At 41.2% G+C, this 14,459-nt stretch overlaps 2 protein-coding genes across 3 annotated transcripts; one reads left to right on the plus strand and one right to left on the minus strand.

Moving 5' to 3' along the window:
- Positions 1 to 111: 111 nt before the first annotated feature.
- On the plus strand, positions 112 to 10,724 carry cfap97 (cilia and flagella associated protein 97). 2 transcript variants are annotated; one of them, XM_026947602.3, is made up of 6 exons: positions 112 to 1,388; positions 2,383 to 3,429; positions 3,722 to 4,017; positions 6,746 to 6,872; positions 7,044 to 7,136; positions 7,550 to 10,724. In XM_026947602.3, exons 2-6 carry the CDS (start codon positions 2,436 to 2,438, stop codon positions 7,648 to 7,650), a joined length of 1,611 nt encoding a protein of 536 aa, XP_026803403.3. In that variant the 5' UTR covers positions 112 to 1,388; positions 2,383 to 2,435; the 3' UTR covers positions 7,651 to 10,724. The 2 variants fall into 2 exon arrangements, with proteins under 2 accessions (XP_026803403.3, XP_026803404.3); XM_026947603.3 differs by lacking the exon at positions 7,044 to 7,136.
- On the minus strand, positions 10,522 to 13,971 carry slc25a4 (solute carrier family 25 member 4). Its single transcript, XM_026947588.3, has 4 exons — positions 13,766 to 13,971; positions 11,767 to 12,253; positions 11,536 to 11,676; positions 10,522 to 11,064 (listed from the first exon to the last, which is right to left on the minus strand). The coding sequence occupies exons 1-4, from the start codon at positions 13,874 to 13,876 to the stop codon at positions 10,907 to 10,909; spliced, it is 897 nt and encodes a 298-aa protein (XP_026803389.1). The 5' UTR covers positions 13,877 to 13,971; the 3' UTR covers positions 10,522 to 10,906.
- Positions 13,972 to 14,459: the final 488 nt, after the last annotated feature.

Consider the following 14,459-nt stretch of genomic DNA (forward strand, 5'->3'; position numbering starts at 1 on the left):
ATAAGCCAGCTCGAGATAGAATGGTCCGTAATACTGTATACAGTAGATGTTAAACTTAGTCGAATATCAGACTTAAGGTGGAGTTGTGAAAAGTATTTTAGTGCACCTGTTTACGTTTATAAACCGCTTCATCCACTATTTGTTTCCTTAAAGCTTTTTGTATATTTTGCACTTTTTGAAAGTCGCTCTCGATGAACGTAAATGTAAACGTCATGATGCAAGAGCTAGCTAACACTCATAACGTAACGTAACACATTCACAATGTGCCCTGTAAGGTTGCCAATACCGATTACACCACAGCATTGGCCAAGTCTGGATTCTGATTGGTCAGAAGGTGTTGATTAAGTTTCTATATCAGCAGATCTGACAGTAGTGCCAGCTAATTCTTGTCACAGGTTTATATTAATGCTGGTGTTCTGATACATTAGCTATGATTTCTATAGCAACAATTCATGCACAGGGACTTGTGTAGTGCATGATCTACATAATCTACGGCTAATAATAAAGGGATTTAAAAAAAAATTGTTATTTAACAAAGGAACAGGTAATCATTGGTATGGTGAAGCTTTCTGTAAGGAGGTATTTATTTTACATTTATGGAAGGAGTCTCCAGTGTCAGAGCTAAAGCTGTAACTTTTCCGACATCTTCAGGACAGAGGAGTTTACGTTTTGCGCTTTCTCAGGAAGACAAGCCGTGTTTTTTTTTTTTTAATATTATTTACTTCCAGGAAGAGAATAAAGAGAGGCTGGTGAGGGAACGACTGTTTATAGCTGCTATGAAGTAAGTGATAACAGGAAGTAACTTGTTCTACAACATTAAATGTAACTATAACCTGATAAAAAACATTAACACATTTTTAACAGTGCAGTCAGTGGTAAATCACAGTGCTGTTAGAGGAATAAAACACTTTGGGGCATGCTGTTATGGAAAATAATCCACTTCGGTGTGGTAATTGTTGATTATTTTCCTGTAACATGGATTATTATTATTATTATTATTATTATTATTATTATTTAATTAGTATCTCAGCTTATAAATTGTTATAGTATGAGTTTGAGTGTGATAAGGGCTTGATATAGCTTAAATAAAGTTTATATACAGTATAGTTCACTATTTTTCCAGGGCTGATTTGTTTTGTTTTGCAGCGCCCTCTGCTGGCTGCATCCACATTAAGATTAAACAGCGCCCCGGTTGCGGAAGTGACGTTGCTTAGTTACCGTCGCTAAGGAAACCCACTCAGTATCCACTACTTAGCAAGCTGTGGCTGTGTAGTTAGCAGCGTTTTCGCTCTGAGTCTCTTTCTCTCACATAAACCAGTGGAAATGGTGTGTTGTTATGTTTCCTCGCCGAGGCTGCGGGTTAATTTGTACAAGTTTCAGCTTTAAAGGTAAGTTTTGTCATGGTTAGCGTTAGCTGCGCTGCTACAGACCTGTTAAAATGTGGGTGAATCCCAAATAGGTGTGTAGTCCCTACTTAGGTGCACTACATGTGGTGTGAAGTTCAGCTTTGTGACACTTAGTGTAAGGTAAGTTTAGTGCAGTTTGGGATGCGGCCTCAGTGAGCGTTGGCGTGATCGTGCTGTTATTGCAGCATTCATTATACGCAGCAGTTATTTCCACTTTGTTTGGTTATTTTATCAGGTTTAATGCTAGTTCCACTCGATGTTAGTTCATTTCCTGAGAAACAGACAGACACACAGTGAAATGTTTGGTCAGCAGTGTTGCTGGAAACCTCAGCTAGCTTAATATTTAACTAACTACCTGGTGTGGCTTAGAAACCATTCCCTCAGGTTTTCTCCTCAGCATCAACACAGCCTGTTTAACCCAGCAGTTTCATTAATACATGCTTTAATCATCTTTCCTTTTTATCCAAAAGCTTTCCAATAATGATGAAATGCATAATCCGAGTGTCAAAAACTCACTGCAGTCACATACAGTAAAATAAAATAAAATAAAAACAACCTGGGAGCTGAAAACTTTAAAAAGATTTCAGTGATGAATGACAGGCAAACAGTTACGTCATAAAACATAAGAGCCAATCAAGCTCCAATATGCAAATGCGGTCAGAGCAACACCAATTAATCTGAGAAGGGGGCGGAGCATACAGGGTTCAGGATGCCTAAAATTTGCATATTTATAGAATCCAGATATCTTGATGAGTTTTAAATGGTGTCTGTGGTGCTAATATAATCCCATTTTAACAAAATATATATTTCAAATCCTCCTCAGAGTTTGATGTATTGTGTGCATTCTGTGATGCTTTTCTGCTCACCACGGTTGTAAAGAGTGATTATTTGCATTATTGTAGCCTTCCTGTTAGCTTGAACCAGTCTAGTCTTTCTCGTCTGACCTTTCTCTCCAACAGTATTTTGTTCTCTTTAGACAGTGATAGAGGGCGCATCTGAAAAAAAAAAAAAAAGAAACAGAAGCTAACAATGTACAGCCCAAAAGAACTGGAAGGGGAGGTCGATCATTCGTTCTTCGACAGCGACTGCGATGTGAGCGGCACCAAGCCAGAAAAACCCGTCCACCAGGAGAAGGAGGACAGAGACAGCACTACTGAGAAGCTTCCCAACCAACCCGAAAACTCTCAAATCGAGAGAAAGGTCGAGGAGTGTGGAAGCTCGAAGATGGGAAATAAAGAGACTGAAAAGGAGGAATGTGGAGTAGAAACGTTAGAGAAAGAGATGTACCGGCTTGAGGTTCAGAGCGGGTTGATTGTGAAGGATGGTTCTGAATATAAGGAGGATATCGAAATCAGAAAAGAAGACGTTTCTTATCAGGAAAGAGAAAAGGAGGAAACCAAAAAAAGAGAAGATCCACCTGAAAGGAAGAATAATGTTAAAGCAGAAGAGGCAGCATGTGGAAAAGAGGACTCTGACACCTCATCCAGGAAATCCTCGCCACTCCCTCGTTCTGACATGTCCGAATCAAGCCGTGGCAGCCAATCAGACGACTTATCCAGCATCTGCTCCTCCTCCTCCTCCTCCTCCTCGGCAGCCGAGGAAGACGATGCTGTTTTTAAAAACGAGGATGACTGCTACCATCCCTGTGAACCCGCCAAAAAGTCCACAGGCAAATTCCGCAACAGGAGCCGTAGCCATTCGTCGTCTTCTAGCGGTGGAGTGAGAAGCCCCACCCCCTTTTCCAAGCCTTCCAACACTCAGTCAACCTCATCCCCATGGCGACAGCCACGACCAGGATCAGCCAATAGGAAGCAAAGGCCCAAAACCTCAGAAACAGTCGATTCTGACGATACAGTGACAGACGTTACCCCTCTATCCTCTCCGGACGTTAGTCCCCAACAGTCGTTCGACCTGGCCCCGCCCACTTCCACTGAATCAACCCTACCTGTCCCACCTACTGACACCTTGGAAACTGTTGATGGACAGCAGCTGGATGCGAAGACGGATGGAGAGGAACGATCCGGTAGGTATCACAGCTCATGGGAAGATGGAAATCCACCTAATGTTTGATAGCTTTACCTTCTCCCTTCTCAACCTAAGAACATGTCACAGGGTAAAATCACAAGCTTCGTGAATGAAATAATAATAAAAGTTTTTGATGTTTCCATGATGACAACATAGTGATGTATAAATATTGTGGTATATTATGTAGCTAATATTGACACATGTGTAGGTGATCATGGATTTAAGAACATCTCCATGTAAACAAGCCATGTTTTGTTCTCGTCTTTCTCTCTTTTCCTCCCCGTCTCCAGCCGTGCTGAATGCAGGCGGGCAGCTGGACAGGGTGATGCTCGTCTCCAGTCCCGGCAGCGCCTCCTTCAGCAGCAGCAGGAACAGTGCAAGCCGGCGCCGTAAGAACTACTCCTTCACCAGCGAAGAGGTACGACGCATCGAGCACGAGAACCAGCGGCTCCTGTGTGAGCTCTCGCGCTCCTCCACCCGTTCTTCCTCTCGGTCCACCCACCGCTCCTCCGCACCGTCCTTCCGCCTTTATCACAGCGCCGTCAACAGGCAGCGCGAGCAGCAGCGCATCCAGCGAGAGAACCTGGTCAGTATCTGATCTTGATCTGTTTTAGTTCTTTCTGAAAAGATTCCCAAAAAATTCGTTTTATAGGAAACAATCCTATGCCGAGTGCCCTGTGTTTTCTCAGTGTTCACATCTCCCAGTCTTACCAGTACCTTGTCTTTTCAGTGGCCTGCATTCCCAGTGCACTGTGTTCCCACTGCCTTATCTTCCCAGTTCTCCACATTCCCAGTGCACTGTGTTCCCACTGCCTTATCTTCCCAGTTCTCCACATTCCCAGTACCTTGTCTTCCCAGTGGCCTGCATTCCTAGTGCAAACAAACTTTGCTCACAGGGTTTTATATATTCCCAGGGCACTATATTCCCTAGGAAACAGTTTTCTAGGAAACAACTCGGTGTTCCTGGACATTATTTTCCCTATTCTCTATTCCCAAACTCCAAAAGTATTCTAGACGACAACTCCCAGGATTCCCAGTGCTCTGATTATTCCTTACTTAAAATATTCTAGGAAACAACCGTGTGTTCCTCCCAGGGCCGCTTGTTGCCTTGTTGACGCTTCCTAGGGGAGTGTGGTCCATGACTCCAGCCATGACCATGAACCTTTTTTTTTTTTTTTGTATCATGTTGTGTAACTTTGATATGATCCTCCTATAAATTAGAAATATAATAATAGTAATAGCGAAATATAATAATAGTAATAGCTCTCGTTAGTAGGCAGGTAATAATATAGCTAGTTCTATTGTTTTTGCATCATGATTTGTGATCAGATAAAATTATTCAGGTGGGAAAACAAGTCTCTTTCATTTTATGACCACTAGAGGGATCATTAGCTCACTTTTCAAGTGCTCGTATTCTCAGCAATCCTTTTTGCTTGCGACTCAGAATGTTGTGTTACTGCTGTTAGACTGAGCTGTTGTGCTTGGGACAGAAAAAAAAAAAAAGTTTATAATAAGGTAATGCAAGATGTCTTTTGTAACAGCTGCTGAGTGAAAGTGTTTTGTGTGTGTGTGTGTGTGTGTGTGTGTGTGTGTGATGTCCAGGGAGAGTCACAGGGAGAGTGAGACTGTCAGACGGGCAGAGACAGGTGGAGGCGTCCCAGTCTCACAATCCGAGCATGAGTGGACTTGATCAGCTTAAGCAAAGATTTTTACTTAGCGTAGGCAAATTTGTGCTTCCGGAGCACAAGAAAAAAGATAAATGAACAGAAATAGAAAGTAAAGGAAATGAAAGAATATAAATATAGATATTTTTTAGTTATTTTAAAAAAAATGTCAAAAATAATGAAATTTATCACATGTACTTGAAATACTGAAAATATATTTGGTTTCCGAATATATTGGACCTCCCATTTCTGTAGCTTGGATACGACACATTTTTCAGGGGTGTTTATCTGTTCTGATATGCGATCAGTGATCCGCTGTATAAAATAAAATATTTGAAGCAGCAGTAGATTGAATATGATACGATTTAGTGCTGTTTCTGTGCAGTTATAATGTTATTCCGGAAAAACAAAAGTGTTATATTTGAGGGATTAGGAGGCCACACCCCCTTCACTAGGCCACGCCTCTTTTACTGGGACTGCCTTATAGAAATTATTTTGATAGCGTTTCTAAATAATAGTAATAACTAAAGAGTTGGGTGTGTTGCATTAGATTTTACTGCCAACCTGGTGCCAGAGCTTTTGCCCCGAGTGTGATGTTCGGTGAATCGGTGCAGTCGATTCCGGTGAGTTGGATCTTTCCGTTGATAACTAAAGGTTCTGCGACTTTTAATTCAGGGTCCAACTAAATGAGTGTTATGAACTTTGTTATAGTTCATGAGGTTGGGACAAATTGTCCCTCTCTCTCTCTCTCTCTCTCTCTCTCTATCCATCCCTCTATTCTTAGCACAGAGGAGTAACACAATCCAACTGGCAGTCTTTTTTTTTTCCTTTCCTTCACACACATGCACAGAAACATACTGTCACTTTCTTTTTCTCTGATTCATTATTTCTCACATTCTCTCTCTCTATTTCTCCATAAACCTGCCTGGTTGAACACTCCTTATTTATTAAAATAAATCCTAGTGGATCGCTGGATCTTCCCAAGTCTGGTACATGTCCATAATCGTGGCCTTCAGTCTTTGCTCTATTTCCAGTGACGCGCTTCTCACCGGCTTCTGCTTACTGTAGGGTTTCCAAAGGCTCCAGGAGGCATGAATGCTGCTGACATTCTGATCCCAACGCCCTGGTTATTTATACCTTCAATGGGTCACAAGGAACCTTTCACTCTGTTCTAGCACTTGGTGAACTCTCTGTCATACACGTTTGTGTTCTGGAGGTGTTGAAACTTTTAACCCACGAGAGAAGCAAGGTTGCAGAATTAATGATTAATAAAAAACAATGGAATTAATATGAAAATTGTGTGACTCAATTTTTTTCCTAAAGTTCTGAAGTATTTTATTCCACTTACACTACTACAGTTGGCCAACGATTACAATAAACTCGCTAATGTTTGGATATTTAATTGGGCTTTGCAAAGGATCCATCATTTTTCCTGCCCCCGCGTCTTTATAGTCTGGAAAATAAAGTAATGTATAATGTATATGTGTATAATATTATTTAAGATATAACATATAAAAATAAACGAACATTACACATTGTAAATCCATATCCATATTCTGTTAGACATCCTAGTAGATCATGGAGGTCATTATTATCTGTCTCTGTCCCTCTGTGTGTGTGTGTGTGTGTGTGTGTGTGTGTATGCACTAGGCCTTTCTAAAGCGTTTGGAGTCAGTAAAGGCAACTCCAGGAATGACCCGGATAGAACAGCTAACAGACTACCAGCGCCAAGCCGGATACCTTGGAATACCTACACCTCTCGTCAGACCTGCATCAGGTACACACACACACATAGGCACATATACACACACGTCACGCCTCCAACCTTACTTTACGCCCCTGTATCGCCACAATTTCCATCTTGACAGGGAGCTAATATTTTTTGGAATCTGCTCAGAGTGTTTAATTGTGCTGCTTTTGTTTTATTTTTTTTTTTTTTTCCCCCCAGTTTCTCTCCCCGATTTGGTCATTTGCCAATCCCCACCCACTAGCTGGCTCACACAAACATCACACAAACAGCTACCAACCAGAGAGAGTGAAGGTAAACACGTGCTTCCATTGAGACATGTGAAGTGAGCTAACCACATCTTTATGAGCTGCCACTCTTGCTGCGTCACAGGGCGGCGTATCAGACTCAAACGCTATCTACCCTCTTCCACATATGTCAGCTCAGAGATGCACACAATTTGCTAGTGTTGTTGTGATTTGGAACAGGGGAGAAAGAGCGTATTCCCCTCCTAAGCAAAGAGTTTGCTCTCTAAATCTTCTGTAAATCTTCCGGTAACAGGAACTGTTTCCATCACAAGCACATCACGACTGAAACACACATCCTGTCGTTATTAGACGTTAGTTTAAACTCTAACAGGTTTGGTACTGATGGCCTCTGTAATGAGCATTTAAAGTCAGTTGGAATAAATAAATTCCAGTTGACTATATATATGTTACCCTCCACAGGAAGAACCTCCAGAACCTGCAGGTCAACCAGTCCTCACAGAACCAGACCTGAAACTGCGAAACCCACCAGAGCCACAGCTCCACGACCGGCCTGGTCCTGATCCAAACCTCAGCTCTATCACATGCGAAACCGCTCAAATGCTTCCTGCAATGCAGCGCCTCAGATCTGGGTTGTGAGAAGCCGAGTTTCTGATGGACCACTTTAATGTTGTAAGTAGGACCTTCATGACCAGGTGATCGGCTAGTTGTATGTTTTTAATTAAGTGTATGTTGAAGGATTAATAGAAATGGTTGGTAGAAAAGGGAACTCAATGATGAACTTAATCTTTGCACATAAACCCATTTTTAAAAAAATCTGTCACCCTTCCAAAAATTAGGAATCATTCAAAGCTGCATCCTGAAAACCAGACTCGATCAGAAATTTTATCCCAGGTTGCCTTTCCCAGAATTTTCATACCTAGTCATTATGTTCAGAAGTCTATAGAGGCCATGCATTAAAATTATTTCACTTATCGTCTTGACCTAACAAAAGTTTTCATTCTTGAGCTCACTTGCTCTGCTTCATAAGCTTAAATCATAGCTTTAAATATTATAAATATTAGCTGACTAGCTAGCTAGATAACAAAAGATCTGTGTGGTTTATGGGTAGCAAAATTAGTGGAACAATTATTGGATTTTTAAACATTTTTCAAATCTAGTCTATTTGTTTACTTGGTTATCTTAATAGAACAATCTGTTTTCACAAGAACACTGAAAAATAATAACTGATGGCCTCTCTGGACTCCTGGATATATGATATATCACACTGAATACTCTCTTTACCATATTATGACAGTTTGTATCTATATTTATTTTACAAACCAGCACTTTGAATGTTCAAGCCCCATTTAAAGAATTGACCCAAACTTTCTACCCCTGAAAGATTTGGGTCGGTAAAACCACATTAGTGGCTTTTCCTGTTCTCAGAATACATGCAGATGACAATCTACATCAGCCATTTATTAATTTTTAGATCTGTGGAGGAGGTTAAGCCTTATTTTGCTGGATCAGGTGTTCATTTCTCAGCTGTACATTGCACTTGGTAACTTTAGAGAACTAAAATGTATTTAGAATTGCTCCTACGCTCCTCTCAGAGCTACGTAGTCGATGCCTATCTACAGTACGCTTGCTTTCTTTGTGCCTGAAATAGCAGTAGGCCTAAATGATTAACCTACAGATGACAATTTATTGCTTTTACTGTTTACTGTAATAAGAGCATTTCATCTGTGGTGTAAGATTAAAGATCATTAAATATAAATTATAGACATATTCTATATTTGATATTGTCAAATCTGATTGTTGAAATAAAAGTCTTTAATTTCTTCCATTGTATGACACTTGATACCACACACACACACACACACACACATTGATGCAAGTTATTGAACTGTTACTATGGATGGCTTTGTCACTGCAATACCGACAGTCCTGACCTTTTGGCGCTCATTAACCTCCGCGCACTAAAGCATGGAAGGACTCGCATTGTTATTGCAGGCATGCCGTGACAGAGACCCATCAACGACCTGTGTTTTATTGCATTGTCTTTGACGTGTGACCCTCATTAAGTGCTTCTGTAATCCCTGTTGACAACGTTATTTACCTCAAAGCAAGGGTGAACCTAACTCACTTCTAGTGACTGTTAAAATACTAAAAATACTGCTTATCTAACACCCACAGCAGTGCAAATTTAATAAGTGGGGTATGATTTTAAATGAGAAGAGTCTAAAGAGATATTTCCTTATGTCTAAAGTTTGCTAATATAACCAACATGTAATGGAAATGTTTTTTTCTTTTTTTGTGAAAACATACATATTAATTGTATTGTTGGCATAAAGTAATTTTTTTTGCCTTGTCTATGTTGTCCTAAGGGAATGTAATCTTTTGCATCCAACTGTATACACTATATGGCCAAAGGTTCATAGACACATGACCATCACACCCATATGTGGTTCTTCTTCAAATTGTTGCCACAAAGTTGGAAGCACACAGAATGTCTTTGTGTGCTGTAGCATTACAGTTTCCCTTCACTGGAACTAAGAGGCCCAAACCTGTTCCAGCATGACAATGCTCCTGAGCACAAAGCGGGCTCCATGAAGACATGGTGTGTTAAGTTTGGAGTGGAAGAACTCGAGTGTCCTGCACAGAGCCCTGACCTCAACACCTTTGGGATAATTTGGAACGCCGATTGCACCCCAGGCCTCTTCACCCAACAATGGTGCCTTACCTCACTAATGCTTTTGTAGCTGAATGGGCAAATCCCCACAGCCACGCTCCAAAATCTAGTGGAAAGCCTTCTCGGAAGAGTGGAGGTTGTACTTTTGGCCATGTAGTGTAGCTGTATCAGCTCCAGATCTACTGGAACCCCTTATAAATATGGGCAAACGGTGGGTTTGCAATTAATTAGCTCAAATGCACACAGAGAGTAGAAGAGAAATCTAACCTATAATTATATTAATTGTTTGTGGCTATAAAAATAACTACACACCTGGAACTGAAATGATTTTGGGTTAGACAAAACTTCATTTCATGTTATCTACGTTAGCCTCATAGCTCTAGTGCAACACTAAATAAATAAAAGTCAGACAGCAAACATGTCTTTGCCGATCGAGTAAATTTGGTGTTAAGGATTACATCATGTACATTTGAGTTTTATGCTAAACCACACTTATAATATTCTGGTGCTGATAAGTTCAGCATACACAAGTACCATTGTTGGAATGCAGATATTTAAATGTAGTTTTTTTTTTCTTTTCTTTTCTTTTCTTTCTTTCTTTCTTTTTGTAATGTTTAACTTTGATGCCGTGGAAATACAATAGAACCCTTTTTTGCAGCTATCAGAGTAGAACTGTCGCTACATTTGCCTGCTGAGATAAAGAAAGCAACTGCAGGAATAATTTGTTTCTGATAAAGAAAGGTTGAGACAAAAGCATAAATGGTATTTTCAAGTTTATTTTTATTAAAAGAACACAAGAACTGTTGACTTTTCTGGTGTACAGGCACACATTTCTTCCATTAACAGGGCTCCCTGGCCCCAGAGGTGCTCATGTTTTTTTTTTTTTCCTCAATGGAACAAATATAAATGAACCAAAACAATCTTTGTATACCAAGAGTAATCAGAACTGAGAGGACAGTCATATTCAGAGGAGTGGGTGGGTTGGAGTTAAATATATTTACACAGGTATAGGAGCGGACAATGAAGTGGCTGCTTCCTCTCGCTCTCAGACACTCGGCACACTCTTGCACACATCTATCCTGATTTAAGACAGTCACAGAGTTGAGGATCTCCTTTTGATAAGATGGATCTGGAAGCTTCAACGTTTATGTGAACTTCTTGATCTCATCATAGAGGACAAGCACGAAAGCGCCGCCCATTCCTCTCAGCACATTCGACCAGGCGCCCTTGAAGAAGGCCCTCGGTCCCTCATCCTTAACAATCTTCTTCCAGCAGTCCACTGTGCCCTTGTACATGATGTCAGCTGGGGAAGGGAAGGGGAACAGACATGTATGTTGAAACATCAGTCGCTTGACATATTGTTTGTTATGCATTACCAAGATCTTTATAGTCTGGGGGGTGAAGCTAAACCTGACCTAATACATGTAACCCAATTTTATCCCACAATACAGAACAACACAATTAACAACAACCTTATCCAGTTTGCAGTGCACTGAGTTGTGTCCACCCCCTGGACTTTTGGTTCTGCTGCCAGTGGTACTTGGAAATTTTAGCCCTGTTGAGTGCTATGATCATATGTGACAAGCTTAGATACTCCAGAGTTTCCGTGTGGCTGGATGAATCACATTATTCACACACAATTTTGGTCCAAATAACGCAGGCCAGTTTTCAACCATGAACATCAAGGGTACACCATTGGGTTCCTAATAGATTGCAAGGGATATCATGATCACAAATTCTTTTGTAGCTTGTTTTATGAGTAAACATTGCTTACCTCCTTTGCGTCCTGACTGCATCATCATACGACGTCTGACAGTGTCGAAGGGATAGGAGATGATACCGGCCACGGCAGTGACGGTCTGGGCAATCATCCAGCTGATGATGATGTGTGTGTTCTTGGGATCTGGCAGCATGCCTGCAAGTTGACATTGAACAAATTTGCGCTTTATCATTGGCCAATGTATTTATTCCTTGATGAAGTAATCAAACATCAATCAATTGTTACCTTTAGCCGTGTCGTAGATCCCGAAGTAGGCAGCTCTGTAGATAATGATGCCCTGGACGGACACATTGAAGCCAAGGTAGAGCCCCCTGATGCCGTCTGACTTGAAGATCTTGGCAAGGCAGTTGCCCAGGCCGGTAAACTCTCTCTCGGCGGCGCCTTTGCCAATATCGGCAGCCAGCCGGGTCCTAGCGAAGTCCAGTGGGTACACGAAGCAGAGTGACGTGGCACCGGCAGCACCACCTGATGCTAGATTGCCAGCAAAGTAGCGCCAGAACTGGGTGTGCTTGTCGACACCACCAAGGAAGAGCTTCTTGTACTTGTCCTTGAAGGCGAAGTTGAGAGCCTGAGTCGGGAAGTACCGGATCACATTGGCCAGGTTTCCACGCCAGAAACTGAGGAAGCCCTGCTCCTTGGGAATCCTCACCACGCAGTCAACGATGCCTTTGTACTGCTTCTCGGCTGTAATCTGTTTGCTGGCATGCTGGACCTGGAGGAGGAGCAGTTGGTGTTAGGAGAGGCTCAAAGTGTAATTTAATCTCCTCAGACACATGCATCTCTGCTGTTGGATCTTATCAAATCTCTGGTCTTTTACTACATCTGTGATGTCGAATCAGTTACATAATTATTTGGATTTGATGTGTTGGAGCAGGAAAAACAAACTCTGACACCATGAGGGGGAATACTACCTTGGTGTAAAATTCTCAGTTCTGTGCTAGAAGGTGGCACAGAAGGCACAATGTGACAGGAAGGTCGTGAGTTTAGAACCACGGTTGGGCCCTTGAGCAAGGGTCTTAACCTTCAGCTATATCCTCAGATATGTGGCTTTTGATATTACGTTCTTGACCTGCCAAGAACATTTGAGTTCCATGCTTTCCATTGTCTTTTTATATCTCAGTTGTTCATTCAACTTGGCTCCAGTATAGATATTTTACCTTTCTTATTGGAAAGATTAGTCTGATCATGTGCACCAGCTGCATTGAGGATTACACCCATGTGAGGGGGTGTGAGTATTGGGTTGCAAACTCCAGGCTATTTTTAGCACTAAACTCACCCCAAGTATCGTCACTTTATGCAACCACGTTTTTACCAATCTCTACTTCCATGACTTGCTTGTTAATAACCCTCAAGCACTGCAATCACCAGAAGGTCAAATTGGATTAATGTGATCAGTTGATTGTCGACTAATATCAGACTAAACTTCCCGCAGTATCAAAAGACAGTGAACCTTTTGCATTAATCACCTTCTCTTCCACACAGTGCACTCATGCAAAAAGCCTTGCAGTGAATGCCTACATCGACTGTCCCAAGTGAAGTTACCATGAAAAAGAAGTACCATAAATGATAGGAATACCAAAGACTAGAGAGAATCTGCAAGGTGAAAACCAGGTTTGGTGGATGTATCTCTCGGGGCCATGGAAGAGACAAATTCCAGGAAGGACAAGACAGAAGGGTACTAGGAAGTGCAAAAATACCGTTCTATACCCGTGCACTCTAAGAGTCTGAAGAAGCAACCACTCATGCAAATACAGATGAATGAACTTATCAAGTATGTTGAGTTATTGAATTATGTGTCATTTGTAATAAACTATGTACATACACGGTTAGTAAAATGGTTCCTCTTTGGATGGTAATCAGTTCCCGCTTTCTAAAGGGGTTCTGAAAGGGAAATCCTCTGTTACTGGGTTCTGTGTAGTATTTTATGGGTTCCTCCAAAGGGACAAACCAAAGAACCCTTTAGAGTGCTAGATGGATTTTATTTTTCGCCCAACATCTTTTGGACCCAAATGAATATTATATGAGTTAATTAATAATTAAATTGATATCATCATATCATAGTGTGAAATAATGTGGGTGGGTTTCTACAGCTTTTCAAGGTGTTAAGACTACACTTTTTGCTTTTTGTTTGACACAGAATGAAAAGTGAAGGTTGTTCGTTTCTTTTTTTAAATATAATTTAGATAAATCACACACACACACACACACACACACACAGAGTTACCTGCAGCAGCAGTTTGACCCTCTCGATGGGAGCTACCGCTGTTTTGGAGATAGCCGCAGCCACTCCACCCGCCAGGAAATCCTTCAAGAAGCTGACGACCCCCTCAGACATGGTGCCGGTGTCTGTCTGTCTGTCTGTCTGTCTCGCGCGCGCACTCACAACTCTCTACACGCCGATGGACCCTCCGAATGGACGAGCACGCCGGCCTGCGCGCGCCTCATATAGCCCCGTACCTATCGCGAGAAGAGCAGGTGATGGACGCGCGCAGCATCGAACGAAAAGTGAAGCGTAAATAAATATCCCGGGTCAGAGGGCGCGAGGAAAACGCCATGCATGATACTGAGGGACGTTTAAAGGACAAATTCACTTTTTATTGGAAGGACAAAGTTGACTTTTTTTTTTTTTTTTTTCAAATGACACAGTTCACTTTTCCTTCCTGCGTTTTATTTGCAGAATAGCGTGAATAATAATAATAATAATAATAATAATATAGGCTATTATTTAAAAAAAAACGTACATACATGCATATATATTCGTGATTTAAGAACAAATAATAATAATCTTGCATGTTCATTTGTTTGTTTGTTTGTTTTTTGTTTATAAGGTATCCTTTATTCCAAGAAGCAGCACATAGGTAGAATTCAACACACTTGTCTTTATGTTAGATTTCACCTCCTATTTGAGTTTGAATGAG

The sequence above is a fragment of the Pangasianodon hypophthalmus genome, chromosome 28 (genome assembly GCF_027358585.1).
Source record: "Pangasianodon hypophthalmus isolate fPanHyp1 chromosome 28, fPanHyp1.pri, whole genome shotgun sequence".
Classification (NCBI taxonomy): Eukaryota; Metazoa; Chordata; class Actinopteri; order Siluriformes; family Pangasiidae; genus Pangasianodon; species Pangasianodon hypophthalmus.

What these genes read in the sequence shown, in the direction of transcription:
- cfap97 (XM_026947602.3), top strand. Translation starts at nt 2,436, where the DNA reads ATGTACAGCCCAAAAGAACTGGAAGGGGAGGTCGATCATTCGTTCTTC. An exon ending in GCATCCAGCGAGAGAACCTG is followed by an intron (nt 4,018 to 6,745) that starts GTCAGTATCTGA and finishes TGTATGCACTAG; the next exon opens with GCCTTTCTAAAGCGTTTGGA. An exon ending in TCTCGTCAGACCTGCATCAG is followed by an intron (nt 6,873 to 7,043) that starts GTACACACACAC and finishes TTTTCCCCCCAG; the next exon opens with TTTCTCTCCCCGATTTGGTC.
- slc25a4 (XM_026947588.3), bottom strand. Translation starts at nt 13,876, where the DNA reads ATGTCTGAGGGGGTCGTCAGCTTCTTGAAGGATTTCCTGGCGGGTGGA. An exon ending in GATCTACGACACGGCTAAAG is followed by an intron (nt 11,677 to 11,766) that starts GTAACAATTGAT and finishes GTCAACTTGCAG; the next exon opens with GCATGCTGCCAGATCCCAAG. An exon ending in GCAGTCAGGACGCAAAGGAG is followed by an intron (nt 11,065 to 11,535) that starts GTAAGCAATGTT and finishes TCCCTTCCCCAG; the next exon opens with CTGACATCATGTACAAGGGC.